At 42.5% G+C, this 17,440-nt stretch overlaps 1 protein-coding gene across 8 annotated transcripts in view; it reads right to left on the bottom strand.

Annotated features, from left to right (window-relative positions):
- adgrv1 (adhesion G protein-coupled receptor V1) overlaps positions 1-17,440 on the bottom strand; it is a 100,649-nt gene that overhangs the window by 51,386 nt on the left and 31,823 nt on the right. For 6 of the 8 annotated variants that reach the window (XR_008570029.1, XR_008570030.1, XR_008570027.1 and 3 more), the window contains 47 exons: positions 15,995-16,360; positions 15,677-15,920; positions 15,368-15,583; positions 15,072-15,287; positions 14,376-14,620; positions 14,106-14,287; positions 13,531-14,029; positions 13,140-13,449; positions 12,855-13,064; positions 12,656-12,786; positions 12,460-12,559; positions 12,173-12,352; positions 11,925-12,088; positions 11,734-11,821; positions 11,572-11,595; positions 11,028-11,106; positions 10,808-10,946; positions 10,555-10,696; positions 10,202-10,467; positions 9,944-10,119; positions 9,718-9,845; positions 9,446-9,627; positions 9,004-9,150; positions 8,850-8,930; positions 8,502-8,766; positions 8,088-8,210; positions 7,788-8,010; positions 7,497-7,701; positions 7,251-7,397; positions 6,455-6,710; positions 5,881-6,083; positions 5,584-5,760; positions 5,305-5,487; positions 5,007-5,186; positions 4,753-4,917; positions 4,523-4,646; positions 3,422-3,545; positions 3,203-3,341; positions 2,930-3,115; positions 2,615-2,850; positions 2,371-2,519; positions 2,082-2,280; positions 1,776-1,995; positions 1,462-1,701; positions 997-1,146; positions 551-771; positions 185-464 (listed from right to left, as the gene is read on the bottom strand). Coding sequence is in view for 5 of the 8 variants with exons in the window: in XM_054773172.1 (XP_054629147.1) it covers positions 185-464; positions 551-771; positions 997-1,146; positions 1,462-1,701; positions 1,776-1,995; positions 2,082-2,280; positions 2,371-2,519; positions 2,615-2,850; positions 2,930-3,115; positions 3,203-3,341; positions 3,422-3,545; positions 4,523-4,646; positions 4,753-4,917; positions 5,007-5,186; positions 5,305-5,487; positions 5,584-5,760; positions 5,881-6,083; positions 6,455-6,710; positions 7,251-7,397; positions 7,497-7,701; positions 7,788-8,010; positions 8,088-8,210; positions 8,502-8,766; positions 8,850-8,930; positions 9,004-9,150; positions 9,446-9,627; positions 9,718-9,845; positions 9,944-10,119; positions 10,202-10,467; positions 10,555-10,696; positions 10,808-10,946; positions 11,028-11,106; positions 11,572-11,595; positions 11,734-11,821; positions 11,925-12,088; positions 12,173-12,352; positions 12,460-12,559; positions 12,656-12,786; positions 12,855-13,064; positions 13,140-13,449; positions 13,531-14,029; positions 14,106-14,287; positions 14,376-14,620; positions 15,072-15,287; positions 15,368-15,583; positions 15,677-15,920; positions 15,995-16,360 (8,910 nt within the window). In the remaining 3 variants the exon portion in view is untranslated. The remainder of the gene's footprint in view (positions 1-184; positions 465-550; positions 772-996; positions 1,147-1,461; positions 1,702-1,775; positions 1,996-2,081; positions 2,281-2,370; positions 2,520-2,614; positions 2,851-2,929; positions 3,116-3,202; positions 3,342-3,421; positions 3,546-4,522; positions 4,647-4,752; positions 4,918-5,006; positions 5,187-5,304; positions 5,488-5,583; positions 5,761-5,880; positions 6,084-6,454; positions 6,711-7,250; positions 7,398-7,496; positions 7,702-7,787; positions 8,011-8,087; positions 8,211-8,501; positions 8,767-8,849; positions 8,931-9,003; positions 9,151-9,445; positions 9,628-9,717; positions 9,846-9,943; positions 10,120-10,201; positions 10,468-10,554; positions 10,697-10,807; positions 10,947-11,027; positions 11,107-11,571; positions 11,596-11,733; positions 11,822-11,924; positions 12,089-12,172; positions 12,353-12,459; positions 12,560-12,655; positions 12,787-12,854; positions 13,065-13,139; positions 13,450-13,530; positions 14,030-14,105; positions 14,288-14,375; positions 14,621-15,071; positions 15,288-15,367; positions 15,584-15,676; positions 15,921-15,994; positions 16,361-17,440) is intronic. The other 2 variants (XM_054773173.1, XM_054773175.1) reach the window with 1 other exon arrangement.

Here is a 17,440-nt window from a genome sequence, read left to right as displayed (position 1 = left end):
CTCATTGCAAGTTATCGCAAACACTTGACTGCTAAGGGTGGCCCAACCAGTTATTGTTATTGTTCTGAAATATTTAAGTGTGACACACATGCAGAAACATAAGAAATCAGGAAGGGGCAAACACGTTTTCACACCACTGTATATAGTATAATTGATTGGATGTTTCATTATGTCTCCTTCTTACCTGGTTGCTGATGGGCAATGTGACAACACTGAAAGCCTGCCCATCTGTGAACAACAGTTGTCCTTCAGCTTGTCCTCCCACAAATACCTCAATGTCCATCACCCCCTCGGTCCCATCAGTGATCCTGTAGCCCACACTGACATTGCCAAACAACCCTGCAAGCCGAGTTGCGTTCATAATCAGAACTCTGCGGGGCTCTAACCCCAACCCCTCCACTACCACGGACTGCTGCCCGGGATTCAAGGAGAAGACGCCATGGGGCTCATCATTAGCATACACCCTGAGAATAAAACATCAAACTTCATTTTTAACCTCAAAATCAACATAACTCTGCCAATGCACGTAATAAAAGAAACGAGGACAAACCTAATGTGGGTGCGTAAAAGGTTTGAGTTGCCATCCAGGGTAGCACCACCCTCTACAGCTGTGAGTTGAACAGTGTAGAGCTCTTCCAGCTCCGGTACAGTGTCAGGCATCAGAGTGACCACTATTTCTGCCTCTCTCTGGCCTTCCCGGATTAGCACAGTGCCAGAAAATACAATGAAGTCCCCAGTTATGTCAGATTCACTCTGTATTTCCCAGTGGACCTGGAGCGTGGATAAAAAAAAAGATGTTTCATGTAAGATACCGGCTTCAACGGCTCATTGTTTAGTTCATTTCAACTTTTAATGTGGAAACACAAGCCAGATGACGGTTTATCATTCCAAACCTCGACGAACTAAACAGAACTATTGCATTAGGTGGAAGCTTCCCCTTTAGTTTTCATACCTTAACAGTGCCAAACATAATAGGGTTGATAAGCGTGAGCTTACCGTTATATTACCCATGATACCCTCTCGACGTGTAATGTGGAAGGAGATGTTAATCGAGCCCTCTGCTTCTGTGGGTTCACTGTAGATGCGTTCTTGAAGACTATCCTCAGTAAATTGAACTACACCATTTGGGTCCCCAAATTTTTCAATCTAAAAAATGAAGACATAGCGATGTTGATAATAGAACTCGTGATCATCAACATACAGTATCTTGCAAAAGTGAGAACATACTTTACATTTCAGCAACCATTTTTATTACAGTAGCTATACAAGCCATACACAAACTATTCTAATGTATATTACATTTTCAATTCTATAGTATTGTCCCTTGAGAAGACATCATAAAATAGTTGCTGAAGTGTGAGGAATGTGCTCACTTTTATGAAATACTGCAAAAAGTAATAAATCTGTTGATAATAATAAATGTGATAGACGTAATCCCAAAAATGAAAAATTATGTATTGCCTTTAGAGTTATGGAGCCAGCCTGAGGGTCGATGTCCATATCACCTGACAGAATGCTGAGCTCTATTACAAATGTCTCCTCTATTTCCACTTGACCATGAGGGAGGATCCGCAGCACAATAACGCGTTTGCCTCCCTCTCCATCACTAAAGAAAAACGACCCGTTCAAGGGCTCTCTAATGTCTGTATTGGATTGAGGGAGAGTGTCTCTGCTGTTTGGTCCAAGAATGATCCAAGCAACCTGATGATAAAGGCCAATTAGGAATCAAAAAAACACATGTAATGGAACATGTTTTTTGCATTTTTTTTTGGTACCGTTGCATTGCCCACAACGCCTCCTGCCCTCTCTAAGACAAGCGTGAGTTTTCGAGTGTCGTTTGGGTTGACAATGCTGATTAGGCTCTCGTTGAGGAACCGCACCACACCGCTGGGAGAGTCGCTCTTGTTGATGGTAACTCTGACAACTTTGTGAAAGCCAAGGACCGCTCCCCCTGTGGCTCCAACCAGCAAGACCTCAAACACCTCTGCATATTCACTATAGAAGATCATTTCACATGTAATTATAACAAATACATGATTTGCCATCAGCTACTTCTGAAGATGTTCATCTTTTCCTCTTACCTTTGCATGTCATCTAAAATAGTAACATTAACAAAACTAGTTTCTTGGCCCTGGAAGAACATCACTGAGCCATTGTTCAAGATGTAGTCAAGACCAGGAGTTGCACTCAGGCCCGTGGAGATGTACTCAGCTGAGACGGTTCCATAAGAACCGGCTCTCCTCACCACTGGGATCAGCAAAGTGCCTGCATGCTCTTCAACTGAAACAGAAGAGCAAGAATGATACCACATTTTAGACTTCTTTTCCAAACACCAATTGAAAAACAAAAGCCATATTTGGTTTGACTCACCCGTAATGTCTACATAGCCATCTCTAAACTCTAAGACACCCTCAGCATTGTCATTCTTCAGTATTACAACAGCAATAGACGAGATGTCACCTATGACTGGAGGCTGGTCCAGCTGGAGACCAGACTCTTTCACTGTGTAGTCCACACCACTGACCAATAGGGGGAGACAGATAAATAAATAAATAAATAAACGGTCCACACTAACTTCTAATTTACTTTCATCATTGCTACAGTTAATCTTTACCTGATATTTACCACATCCACTTCCGTGATGTTAAAAAAGAAAATCTCAGGTCCCTCCGGAAGACTGTCATCATGGATACGCACTGAGACTTGTTGTGACGTCTGGCCAGGGATGAAGAGCAATCGCCCTGAAGCTGAAGCAAAGTCCTCACCGCTAACTGCTGTGCTGCCTGTAGTCTGATAGGTGACCCAAATGCTGCCCAACGTGCCTAATGAGCGATTAATTGTCACATTTACCTAAAGAAAAAGGGGTGGTGAGTAAAATGGCAAAAAGAATATGCATTGTACATTTTTCTGTATATAATTTTGTACTCACAACTTGCTCCTCCTCATTTGCACTGATCTGTTGCTGGGTGAGGGAGAACAGGCCATAGGGGTTGTCACTGGCTGCCATGATTATCCTGGCATGGCGTGCAGTGGGACTGATTTCCAGGCCTGGTGACATGGATGTCAGGGTTAACTGGAAATCACGCCGTTCCTCAGGAAAATCATCATCGACCACCTTCAGCCAGGACAGAGAACATAGAAATTATTGTTTTGAGTGTGTAAATAGTTTGGAGGAACATGACCAATCCACATTGGTTAGTACCATCAGAATAAAAGAAGCTAAGGACTGCTGGTCCCTCATAGTTACTGTGCCAGATATCTCTTCAAACTCAGCAACCAAAGCAGGAGTGATATTCCAATGCACCTGCACCTCCCCGAACACACCTGGCCCGCGAATAAGGCTGAAAAAAAATATGTATAATTTTTTCACATACACTATTCAAATAGGATGTCATTAGTCTTCACTTGATGCTTATCTCACCTGACAACAGTGCTGCCATTGTATAATCCGTCAGGTTCTCCAATGAAAATGCTCCTTGAGGACTCTGCTAGCCCTATGATGCCAAGGGCAGCCTTGTCTGCTATGATGGTGATGGTCGCCAAGTCTGAAGCACAGAGTGGGTAGGAGAGTTTACATTGGAATGTTTTTTAGTAAGTCTTTTTCAGTAGTGTTGATGCTCTTCAAGGAAAACTGCACTTTTTAAAAACAAATGTGCCCATTATCCACAATCCTTGTGTGAGACATGAACACACGTCTCTCTTTTCTGTGCGTTCTAAAGATTTAAAAACAGATCAAAAGCGATATCTCATTACTGCACGTAATGGGATACACCTATGCCACCTACAAAGACCGCTATTAAAACACCTCCAAAAACCTCAAACAGGGTTTTCTGATTTTATATACATGCTGTAACCATGTAGTAACTGGTACTTTAAGGATAATGATGATGTAATACAGTATTTTGCCGTATTTTGGTCCTTTCAAGCATTAGTGGAACTTCCTTCCTGGGCGCATTGATTTCACATAGAAACATAGAAACGAACGCCTACACCTAACTTTTCCAAACTCAAAAACAAAAACAGCAGAACAGTAGCAGCAGCTCCAATATGTAGAGCGCGGTGCTGTGGGTGAGTGTGTGGTGAAGCTAGTCGCTAGCCAGTTGGTAGCTAGCCGGTGTGGTGTGGCAAGGTGTCAATACCCCAGTAACATAGTTTGATCGGTGTAAATATGTTATCATAATATAATAATAATATAATAATAATAATGATAACAATAACATTGTTAGTAACAATAATAATAACACAGTTGCTGTATAATAATAGTGTTGCTGTGGATTGGTTAACATGCACGTCACATTATATGCAAATGGTTTCGCTGTTGCGCTTTTTGGAGTTTTTTTCAGTCTTTATAGGCGGAATATATGTTTCCCATTACGTGCATTGTCAGCTGCATCTTTTTAACTGTTTTTATATCTTTAGAACGCACAGAAAAGAGAAAGACATATGTGTAAATGTCTCACGTAAGGATTGTGGATGAAGGGCAAAATTCCCCAAAAAGTACAGTTTTCCTTTAAATACGTACCATTTAAAGGGTCAATGACAGCACCACTGCCACTTGCAGGAAACAGATTGACAGTGAAGTGCTCATCTCCCTCCAGTATGCTGTCAGCAAGGGCTCTTATCACAAAAGTCTTCATTGATTCATTCTGGAAGGTCATCATAACAGACATTTAGAATCCATTTCTGTAAAGGTGTTTCTAAAATGTTCCCCCATTCATTGAAGCTTAATGGAGCTGGTGAGTCATATTGTACCTCAGTGAAGACAAGAGTCCCATTGAGAGGTGAAAGGTCATTTACAGCTTGGCCATCCAGCTGCCACACCAATGTCACTGCCCCTTCACCTCCTTCACTTCGCAACACTGCTAGTCGAGCATCAGCAGCGGGGTCCTCATCAAATTCTGGCTCACTTACAATAGCCTACAAACGGATGGAAGTTATGTGATTTGAGTATGATACAAAAACAACTGGTTGATGGAGACAGTCAGTAGTTGTTAGTTGTCAATCACCTCTAGCTCCTGGAATCCAAATCGCCCTAGAGGTGAATCATTGGCTGGAATGCTGATAGTCACAGAGGTCACATCTCCAAGTCGAGCACCACCAATGACACGCAGTAAAGTCACTCTGAAGCTCTCCAAATCCTCCACATGGTCGTCATCCAAGATAGTGATGGCAATAATGGCTTCTCTCTAGGAACCCATGGATGATTACAGATTTGAAGATAATAAGACCACTAAAGTAATAAGCAAATTATGTAAAACACTGACATGTAAACAGCTCCTCTTTAAGAACACTGTATGTATTTACCTGGCCATCTTGAAAGGTGATGTTGCCAGATGACGGGCTGAAATCATTACGATCAGCAGTCAGAGGCTGAGCCTCCCAGTAGGCGATTAGTCTTCCAGTAACACCTGCAAGTCTCACCACATTCAGGTGGAGGATATAGTCAGGAGGTGGGATCTCATAGGCCACTATGATTCCACGTACATCCTAGTGTAGAAAAAGAAAATAAAGCAGCCTTGAATGTGTTACAGTATTCCCTCACACTTCAAGTTTAAAATAAAGCTCAAGAAGCCATGTGTTCACCTGAGGTACAACAAACTGCAGGATCCCTCGAGGGTCATCATTCTCCTGGATGGTGATTTCAGCAACTTCCATGCCTGGCCTCTTAACAGACGGATGACCTGCTGTGGCTAGCCCGTTAACCAGCTCCACACTGGTGATGTTTACCAGGAAACTCTCTGATAGTTCTGGGATGTCATCCTTTGAAATAACATTTTTACACGCTTAAGAGCAAATACACATACCACGCATACACAGAAACATATTATCTGTAAGGCTGAAATACATACTGAACATACTGTAAGAATGGATTATTCTTACTGGAAGGATTGTGATGGTCACAAGGGCCACAGTTGCCCCTTCAGTCATAATGAGAGTGCTGTCTTTGGCAATGTAGTCCTGATCAGCAGTGGCCTGGTTGTATGGAGGCTGGTGCAAAGCTGGCCTGGTGTCATAATGTATTGCAACCTTACCTGAGGAGCCATGCTCCCTGACTATGGACAAAGTCAGATTGACTGGAAAACCTGAAAATAAGGAGAAATGACAGTTACAGATTATTTAAATGAAAGACAGCAATTACTACTTGAATTGTAAAGCTAAAAAAAACAAAAAGGTTGATATGTTTTAACAATCCAGAGACTAATCTGGCAAAGGATTAATTATTTTCTGGAAACCATCAAAGCACTTTTACAGTAAGTGTTCTTTCTGTAACAGCTTCTTAAGAAACATAATCAGCTTCCTCGTTGTTAGAAAAAACACCTAATACAGTCGAGCTGGTGGTTGGATAGCGGTGAAGTATGGGCGGTATTTCTATGACAAAAACTAAGTTTGACTGTTGAATATTTTGCCAGAAGAACAGAATGTATTATGAGTCACCCACAATAATAATTCTCACCATGTGGTTCTTGTGTTAGTGTAATCTGAGAGTCTAGATGCCAACCAATCACCCCGTAGGGGGAACCATTAGGCAGGATGGTGAGCAGAGCGTTCGCCCGCAGCTTGTCAATAATTGCTGCTTCTTGCAGGTCCTGCAGCCCCACGGTGGTGACATCCATGAGGGTGATGGTCACACTTTCTCTCAGTTCCGCGACAACATCTGCTAGCACAGTCAGTGGAATGATGGCGATCGACTGGCCCTCTGAGAAGGCTACCTATGAGGATGACATCTTAGGGCTCATTCCTCAAGTGTGGATCATTCTCTTTTATAGACATATACAGTATCTTACAAAAGTGAGTGCACACCTTGATATTTTAGACATTAGAAAATAATGATTGTGTGTTTGTCATTTTATACTAAATAGATAGATAGGGTGATCGATAATTTATTCATCTACAAGAGAAATCACTGCATGCACAAGGCCTGGGATAATAATTAATTAATTAATTAATCACACAATGAATGAAAATGAACTCAATAATTTTGCTGTCATCAATATATTGCCATGTGCATGTGTGTATGTTTTCCTCGTCTCCCGCCTCCAAACAGCCAGGAAGAGCGTCATACCCACTGTACACTGACTACTCTAAAGTGTAACCAAGTTTCATTTTAACTGTACTGTCCCTGATTGGAATAAAAATGGCTGCTCATATGTGTGTGGTGTTCTCACTCACACCTTACTGGAGGTGTCAATGTAAGTACAGTACATAATGCTATGTAATGTAATGTTACTGAGTGTGATAAGCTCACGCACCACTCCAGAAGTGGGGTAAATGTCTGCCAGACTCCCATTGGCACGCCAGTGAACTGTCAGTCGGCCAAATGTCCCCCTTCTCCTCTCCACAATGAGAGAGATTTGATGATTTCGCTCCAGCTCTTCAACCTCCATAGACAGAGAATTCTGGCAAAGGTAAAAAGAGAAAAAAGAAAAACAATAAATAGAATAATGGCTTTAGATGATTCTTGGAAAGTGAATCTGATAGCAAAACTTGAAGCTTGCCTTAGCAAAACCAATCACTCCATGGGCATCGTCGTTACTCGGAACCATGACAGTCACCTGACCACCAAATCCAATCTCTGCCCCTCCTTTTGGATTCTTAAGGCGGACCTGGAATTGCTCTTGCTCCTCAGGAACATCGTCATCTATGACATTCACTGCAATTTGGAGTTCACTGTCGCCGGGTAAAAAGTGCAGCTCGCCAAAGCTGAGGTGGGTGGAAACAAAACAATTAAATTGCCTTTGTAGTTGAAGGAGTGAAAATTACAGTATATGTAATGATTAAAACAATACCTGGGAATGAAGTCGGACTGATTGGAGACAGAAGTTAATTCATAAAGTCTGGACCGGTTTTCCTCGGAAGAAGCTAAGAGCGTCTTGGTGGTGTTGAGAGATGGGACTTTGAAGGAGTGGAATCTCATTGCTGGTGGGACTTTCAGTATAGCTGTGAACAGGCTGACATCAGCCCTCCAGAAGTATAGGAATGAGCTATTTCTACCAGTTAGAAGGAGGTAAACTGGCAGGGAGAAGATTGGAGGATAATCTTGTCAGCAGATATTCTGGGCTTTTTAGACTTGTAAGTCAAACACTTACTGAGTTGAGAGGTAGTTGTAAAAGAATGAATTGAGGTGAGGCCTGCATGAGGGATGGACTGATACAACTCAGGTGAAAGCTGCCCGAATCTCCAGCAGAGCACTTCACAGGAAGGAGGGACACCTAAAGACAAGTATACAGCACAGTTGACTAAGACAGAAGTACAGGCTGGTCTGACTGACAAAGTAGAACATGTGAGTCACAGGGTGGCTTCGCTGCCTTCCACAATGTGGCTTTTACAGTAAAACCATAATAGATGAGAACCAAGAAAATGTGCCACTTTTGCAAAAACTATATCTTGTCCAAATATACAGAAACTTGTATGACTATACATGGCTGACTTGCATGGTCATCTGAGCTGAGACAACAGTACAAGTCTTGTGTAGCAATTTCCACAGTGTTTGTTTTGATTACCTTGAAGAAATACCAACAATAGAGTGTCATCTGCCCCTGTCTGGACTGTCTCCACTTGGCTGGCTCTGCCTGTGACAGGGAGGCGTTGTGGATTCCCAAATCTTCCGCTAGACCATTGAAGAAGGAGGCAGCTGGTCGTCTCACTGTTTAAGCAAACTACTAAATAAACAGCATCTGCACGGGTGAATGGAGTCACGATGATGATATCTTCTTCTAAGTCAAGTGTCTGCAGGAGGGTGAAGGAGCTACCAGTCCAAAAAAAAATCTGTAGCATGAAGCAAAAATAAATAGTGACACCTTTAATTACCTTACCACACTGGAACAATGAATTCACACATTTGACATCACCTGACTTGATGCGATAAGAAAATCTCTGTCTTCAGTTGAGAAGTGTCTCACTTCCAAAGCTTCAACGCCTATGATTTGTTCCTGAACAACACCAGAGTCAATAAAACACATACGGAGGATAGAAGGTGATTGTAATAATTGGAATTGCACTGACCAATGTGACATTGACGTCCCTGTGCAGTTTTAAGATGCTGAGGTTGGCTGCAGGGGCAAAGGGAGCGCCACCATGTGTGATGGCAATGTAGGTGGTATTTTTAACTGAAAATCCAACACAAGAACTTGGGTCCTGAATTCTAGCAGACTACAAGGAGGAGACATGTTGTTAGGAACTTGACAGCATAGCAGCAAACAAAAGCACCCCTCACATTTCGGCGACTATTATATTATATCTTCTCAAGCGACAATATTGACAAATGAAACTTTCAGTGGACAGTGAATCTATTCTACTGTACAAGCTGTCATCTAACTACTCTAAAGTACAGAATTTTTTAATTTCTGCAATTCGGCATTTGAGAAGATAAAAATTTTGCTCAAATGTGAGAAGTGTACTCATTTTTGAGAGGTGCTGTAATGTACAGTACATAAATGTGAATTACCTCTATTGGCACAAACACACCCTGCCAGCGATAGAGGGTGGCCAAAGTGTAGGAGGATCCCACAGCAGGACTCTTATCAAGCCTCACAGCAAGCATAGATGGAATTCCAGGAAGGGAACACCAAGCAGAAGTGGGACTGTCCTCAAAGCTCTGGTACAAACCCATCACTGAGAGCGGTCCCTCTTGAAGAAGTAAGGAAGGACAAGAAGGAATTAAAAATGCCATTGCTTCTTAGAGGGAATATCAATATGGAATTGGTAGCAAATAATCACCTAAGGCAACTGCCGTGTCAGACTGTGTCTCCCACTCAACGCTGACAGCGGATTCTAGGCCGTTGCTGCGAGACACAGTGATGAAAATGGTTCCACCGCCTTCATTTGCCATCACTTCCGTATTACTTCTGTACAGAAAAAACAAATGACAAAGGCTACAGTTTTCTTTTGTGTTCATAGCCAATAACACCTTGCATCACATGCATGGCAATAGCAATCAAAATACCTATCAAGGGTGGGTCCGATACGGAACAAGCCAGAGGGAGCAAGGTTCTCAAGGACAGTAATGAGTGTGTGCAGAAGGCCACCTAGCCGTGCACCCCCTGTTGGGTTGGACAGACTCACTGTGAATGTCTCATTCACTTCAGGTTCAGCATCCAGGACTGCGTGGATCTCTAGCATCTGGGACAACACAGATGAAGCCTTAGACATGCATTCACTCAATAAATGACCACAAATGATAGAAAATGTTGATTTTGTTCACCTTAAACTTTACACCATCATCCAGCACCACAAACCCTTGTGCTGGCATTAGATCACCATCTGCAAGGCTGCCATTGGCATCTGTTATAGTAAACTGGACAGTCACAGTACCAAAAGTGCCCTCTTCAGGGTTTCGAACCACATGGAGGACAGCCACGCTCTCACTCAGCCGTGACTCTGATGTGGGCTCCTTCAGTAACAAAGGCTCGCTGGTGTTAAAAGATATGACACCATGTCCATCATCACTTGCCAGGATGTTTACGGTGGCTAAAGGACAAGAGAAATAAGGAAACAAGAACAGATTGGTGAATGAGGGCTGATTGAAATTCACTGATTTAAAAGTCTATAGTTAACCTGTAGTATTGATGCCAAGTTCAAGTCCAGGGGAGGGATCAGACAATATCAGCTGGAATCTTTCAGCTCCCTCTGGTATGATGTCATCAGTGATCTGTATCTCTACAAACTTGTGTCTTTCACCATTGACAAAATGGAGCATCTGAGTGTACAGAGAGGTTCCGTTGTGCAATAAAAAAACATGCCACTGTATACACGGTACATTGTATGAGTTAATCCACGTTAGTGCGTGTGTGTGTGTGCATGGTTGTACCGTTTCATTGGTGTTGTAGTCCAGGCCTTGCTGAGCTTCCAGGTTTTGAGCGTAGAAGAAAAGAGAAACATTCCCATGGGTGCCCTTGTTCCTGTAGGCCACCAGAGTCAGAATCCCTAATGTTTCGTTCACTTCAAATCTAGAAACAAAAGAAAAAGCATTTGAACAGAACACATTTGTATTCTGTACCTGCGCATGTCAATGTGCAGTGCTCTCTTACATTGTGTTTGTCCATTCAATGACTCCTCTAATTCCATCATTAGCAGCAATGTTGATTTCTGCCACCAAATGCTCAGTGTCTATGGAATTGGATGATAGATTAACATATTCAACATGTAGAATAATTTGAAAGTACAATGTTCAGCACTAGAATCTCTGCACTGCAAACTACAGAAGCTCTAAAAAGAGTTTGAACAGCCACGTCTAAAGGCAGACTTATTTATGACCTCCCCTTAGTCACTCCTAGTCACTGGGAGGCCATAAATGGATTAAGTTTGGTTAGTTAATCTGCTCCCATTAAACCCACTTAATCAATTGCATAAGTGTCTCTAAACACAAGCCCTCAATGTACTGGTCTGATTTTTGTATGCCATGTATCAATCGCTCTCTCACGTTTCTCATTCATGAACTGGACTGTGACGTGAACTTAGGCAGAAGCAAGCAACTAGCAGGCTTTGTCTGTGGTGGTGGTAGAGTTTGAAATTAAAAAGGGAAGGCATTTTTAATCTGTTGTGGTTGACACACAGACGCGTACAGTATGTTACCTGGTAATGTGCAATACGCAACCGCTACTCGTCAAATAGAGCAAAGTAGTGAAGGATCGAGAGACATTGGAGGAGGAAAGGATTCAGATACATTGTACAACAAGAAAACATGCAAAATATATCAACAATGTGTTAACAAGTTGAAGGCAAAACCAATTATACCTATTCGAGGAAGAGTGGCAAGAGTTGTAATGAGTACTGCTGATGTAATGTTGACCAGGAAGTATTCTTGCAACTCGGGAATGTCATCCTGTTAGGACACAACAAAGGGGACAAAAACTTAAATCGATGTTTTGTAAGTAAGAGACTGATTTCCATGCAGTATGCAGTAGATAAGGGGAGAAAGTCTCTACCTCCAGTATGGTGACAGGGATGGCCACAGAAGTTTGACCCTCCTGAAGAATTACAGAACCACTTCCAGCCAAGAAGTCTTGTCCTGGTTCAGCAAGAGCTCCTTCTACCTTGGAAAGGTCCTGAAGGGAACCTTTGAGAACTTCATAGGTCACATTCACGGCTCCTGAAGGATCAATATAAGATTATACATCACAGTTTAGCAGCTCAGTGGAACAGATTTAATTCAACCTATGATGAATTATCTCACCCGAGCCTCCAAGCTCTCTGTTGATGTAGATGTTTATGGTGTGATCTCGCTCCTCAGTGGTGACCTTTAGGGATGATGGTGCAATGGTCAACAATCCATATGGTTCATCACTCGTGTCAACTGTCAGCGCCGCCTCACTTCCTTGAATGTCAAGGGTGGCATGACCTGTCACCGCAAGACCTTCACCAGGGAAATGCCAGTATGAATGAAAGTGTTTTAAAGCTTTTACAATATTTCATTCATCATTTTCTACCAGTGTTGAACAACAGTGCAAGCAGATGTTTTACCGAAAGTTTGGATGTTCGTCAAGGAAATTTTATATTCATCTTTGTCCTCTGGTGTGACATCATCAACAAGCTGCAGAACAATTGTGTCATTCAGCTCTCCCTGTAGGAGATTATGGAAAAAACAATTTATGTTAGAAATGAGCTATCATTTGCTTTTACACATGTCATATCACCACACCTGTATCTTGTGTTTTACCTCAATAAATAAAAGTCTTCCTGAAGTATGAGTAAATGTCCGGTCTACCAGGGGACCTTGTATAACCCAATCCACCGTGAGATTACCCAGACCTGGAGCAGTCCTCAAAACTAACAAGGACAGCTTTTCACCTGTAATGCAAAAATAATCCAGTCCAATTGATCCAACTAACCGGCAAACATTACATCTAGCAACCCACCCTCTCTGGCGATGACTGAACGTGATGCTGGATGGAATCCTACAATTCCGGCCACATTATCATTAGCCAGAATCACAATGTTGACAGTATCCGAGCTGGGAAGGATGCGACTTCCTCCCTCCGTGTTAACAAGACCAATCATAAGGTTCTCATTGTCTTCTGGCTCAATATCATCTCTGATTTCAATCTCTATGATCTTGCTGAGTTCACCTGCAGACGCAGTCAAATAAGAGTGGTTTCTTGCAGGAACAAATACAGTTCCAAAATTGTACATTATCCACTTACCATCAAACACCAGAGTGCCCCCTGTTCCTGTGAAGTCACTATCTGGTGTGGCTTTTCCTCCAACAACCCTCCACTCTACAGTGACCGTACCCAAGTTCCCTCCTCTCCTTTCAATGACCAGGGGAACCACCACCAAAGGTTCTTCCCAAACCTCAACATAGAGCCCCTGGTTGGTGGCGTTGGGACTGACGCTATATATCAAAAATACGCCAAATGCATCTCCATTCAGGCCTATAGTGACCACTGCTTTATCTGGCTGGCCAATAGTAGGCAGGTTGTTCTGTGCCGCAGTCACATTCATCAGTCCTATCTTTGAATGACATGTGGCATTACATTTGTTAGTACAATAAATGTGTAAAAAAATAAAAAAAGGAAAACCATGCAAAAATACCTGTAAGATCTGTATGGCAAAGCTTTCATCCATTTCAGGGAATTTATCAGTCAAAATAAGGACTGTGAGGTTGGCTTCCCCTGATCCATCCTCCATAAAGGCACTTTGAGACATCACAGGGATGTAATCGCTCCCTGCCACAGCCTGGCTACTGAACAAGACAGCAGCCGCAGTCATGTTTTTAACATAAGTCATGACATGGGATTTTATTTCAAGTTCATCAGCCCCTGAAGTCACCCAAGTGCAGGATGAAGGGATTGTGCTTGATGTCAGCGAGAAGGCTTGGCAGGCGCTCTCTCGGAGACAAGCGGCTGCACATGTAGCCAGGGGATCCTTCTGGCTGGTGATGTTAATGGACCCTTTAGGGAGACTGGCTGGAATCCCTGGTTTTGGGATGTCATAGTACGTCAGTAGGTTCTGGCCCTCGGCTTGAGCTAAGCGGACCGGGTCAATCTCTACAGTGCTGTACAGGATTTGCAAGCGGCCAAAGTGCCCGTCTCTGAAATGAAACCAACACAAAGATGTCAAGTCATCTTATTTATTTTCATTCATATAGTATCACTCATTACATTTACCCTCTGTGGACAGTAATATTGGCTGCAAAAACTCCTTCCAGTGGCTCCTGGATGCGGTAAACAGACTGGCTAAAGTAGACTGTCCCGTATGGATTGTCATTGGCAGGCACTTTAATGTTAACAGACGTATCAGCTCCAAGGTTTCCACCATTGCTGGCACTAGTAAGTTGTACCTTTATAATCTAGCAAAGACAGGACATAATATCTTAAGTTTAGTTGAAAATTGAGGTCAGTCAATCCTAATGTGATATTCTGGTTTACCATTCTTACCTCAGTGATTTCAGGAACATCATCAGCTAAGATCTCCACTCGGAGAGTTTTCATGGTCTCTCCAGGAGCAAAGGTTACATCTCCTGATGTGGGTCTGATGTCCCCCACAGCTAGTTTACCATTGACAGTGGCCTGCCATTGGACAACCACTGTCCCTATAGTACCAGCATTACGAACTATTGGCAGAGCAACATCAATGGAGTTTGAAACCGGTTCCATTATGGTGACTGGGGCAGCATGAAAGACTAGACAAGACAACAGAAAAGATGACAACATTGTGACATAACTTAGATAGTCAGTCTCCAACTTGTACATCAGTGTAGATTTACTATCCGCTACTGGTGTCACGAGACACTCAACTTATGAGACGAGACAATGCAAGAAGTTGGGTCCACGAGGTTTGGGAGTACCCTGGCATTGATTGGCATAGCCTGTTTCAAGCTGTCAAACTGAAGCCATTGAGGTTTTACAGACTAGTTTTGATTCCCGTGGCTATATGGGACAGAGTGCGTGCCTTGTCGCCTCAGTACGGGTGTTAGCACCCTATGTGACACAGCATGTAGGGATTGCTGCTGCAATCTGATCGTTTTTTGTGATCGGCTTTGAAAGGCATTTTAGAAGGCACACGGAAATCGGCCGATCAATCGGAGCATCCCTAATTAAAATATGTAGTTGTAGTTACTTGATTAAACTAACCAAAAGCACCAAAAGGGTCATCAGAAGGCAATATGGTGATGATGGCACGTGTGAGTTCGCCCAGCAGAGCTCCTCCAGTAGTCTGGTTGATCAGCTCAACAACAACAGTCTCCTCCAGCTCAGGCACCACATCATTGATAACATAGATGGGTACAGATTTACTGGATTCCCCTTCAAGAAGGACTACATCAGTGGAGGCAACACTGTAGTCTTCACCTGCAGAAAACACATGCAGATGGACATTGAGATAGGAGTGCAGACAGATTAACAGCTCATATCCCCATCCTTAAACTTACTGACTCTGGCGGTCAAAGGCACGGCTCGGAACTTTACAGATACATCGGCAAATATCCCACCTACGCGTGTGACGTTTATAATTGGTCCAACATAGTCTTCAGTCACACTGACAGCAGGAGCTGACAATTGGAGAACACCAAAGGCATCATCGCTAGCCTCAATTATCACCTGGGCTACAATGTCCACCTTGGGGCCAAGAGAGGGGGAATTGGAAACTGAAAAGGAAAAATAAGAGGATCATATGCAATGAATGTTTTAGATTGTTCTTGTATATCAAATGTTGGGGTCTCTGAGTACAAGCATCTTACTGAGCCTCGCCTGCCCTCCTTCAATGAGCTGAACGTGAATCAACTGTACAAAGACAGACTCGTCTCTCTCTGGATCCTCATCATCCAACACTCTGACAGTGATGTTTGCTTCACTCTGATGAGCCAAGAAAACCACTGAATCTTGGAGTGGAACAAAATCTCGCCCTTCGGTGGCTCGGCCCACTCCTGGTGTCCTGTATGGTGCTGGATCTGCTTCCTTTAGTGTCCTGTATGTGACTCGCACCTAAACAAATTAAAATAAAATGACAAAAATGTCAAAATAAGTCAACACCATTGTAAAAACAGCCAAAAACCTACCTGTCCTGTGAGGCCCTTCTGTCGCAGGATTTTGAGGGTAACAAATGAGTCACCTTCAGGCAGTGAAACGGGCCTTGTGGTGTTGGCAAACACAAAAATACCATAAGGGTGGTCACTGGCGAGCACGGTTAAAGTAGCAGAAGTCTTGAGACCCAGACGGCCATGGGACACATTAACCAAGGAAATGGCAAAGCTCTTGTCCAACTCAGGAACTTCATCCTGGGCCACATTGATGATGATGTTTTCTGATGTTTGACCAACTGCAAAGCTGATGTTACCAAACTGGTTCAGGAGTTCTCCCCTTGAGCTGGGATCAGCCTCCCAGTAGACCGTAACATTAGAGAGATCACCAAAGGACCGATCCACCTGGAGGAGGGAAAGGAAGACATTGCAAGATGATGAACAAAGGCTCTTATGATATATTTGTAGGAATGTTTTGTTGTAACAAAATTACCCTTCAATTGAAGAAAAATGTGTGACTCTTTGTCATAAATGAGCTATTATTTTGTCAGTGCCAACACATTACACTGACGCCACCGCTTGTTGCGCTTACAGCCACTAGGGGGCAATATTCGCATCATACATGTAAATTGTAATGACGTACATCAGTGGTTCCCAAACGTTTTACAGTCACGTACGTACCCTTTTACACATTTGACCTGAAGCCATGTACCCTCTACTCCTGCAAAATTCAAAAGCATAAACCTTTTTTTTATCTTAATTAATTAGAAATATTGAACTTTACTTTTATAGTAATTCAAGGTCTAAAAAGTGTATTTTGCATGGTCACATTTTGATAAGGTTTCACATGAGCACTAATAAGTAGAAAAGTAATCACCCTACATATCTTTTATTCCAGTCTGATGTTGGCATCCTTCCGTATGAATGGGTTGAATTTGAGATTCACTAATGGCTACGGTTTAAGTCTGCATATTAACTTAATTCCAAATTTAAGGGGAAAGTTTAAAACAATCATGATAAAGTAGTATTCTAAGCAAACAAAAATACAACCAACAATAAAGACTCATTTGCTCACAGTGACAGGTTTTTTGCGGGGATTGGAACACCAATATTAATAAACTCTTCAAGATTAAACACTCTTAATGCACAAAATAATAATCAACTTTACTTACTTTTCATATAATGCACACAGAGCAATGAACAACGTCATGCTCTGTGTCCTCCCTGCGCTGTTATCGTGATGCGTTCAAGTAATCTCGGAATTTTGTGTGTTAGGCGCTAATTGTTTTTCATTCTATTCACGTACCCCCATTTATTATTTATTATTTATTTGATATGTACTGTATGTCTCTAAAATAATTTTCTTTTGATATATTTTTTAAATCCACTAGATGAAACCTGCTTACCACCAGACCTACCACAGTACTGTATTGTATTAACCAGCATTATATTCTCCCCTGGCATAATGGCTCAACAACAGCATAT

Source organism: Dunckerocampus dactyliophorus, chromosome 4 (assembly GCF_027744805.1).
Source record: "Dunckerocampus dactyliophorus isolate RoL2022-P2 chromosome 4, RoL_Ddac_1.1, whole genome shotgun sequence".
Classification (NCBI taxonomy): domain Eukaryota; kingdom Metazoa; phylum Chordata; class Actinopteri; order Syngnathiformes; family Syngnathidae; genus Dunckerocampus; species Dunckerocampus dactyliophorus.
Note: the sequence above shows the minus strand (reverse complement) of the source record. Positions and strands in the feature narration are given on the sequence as shown.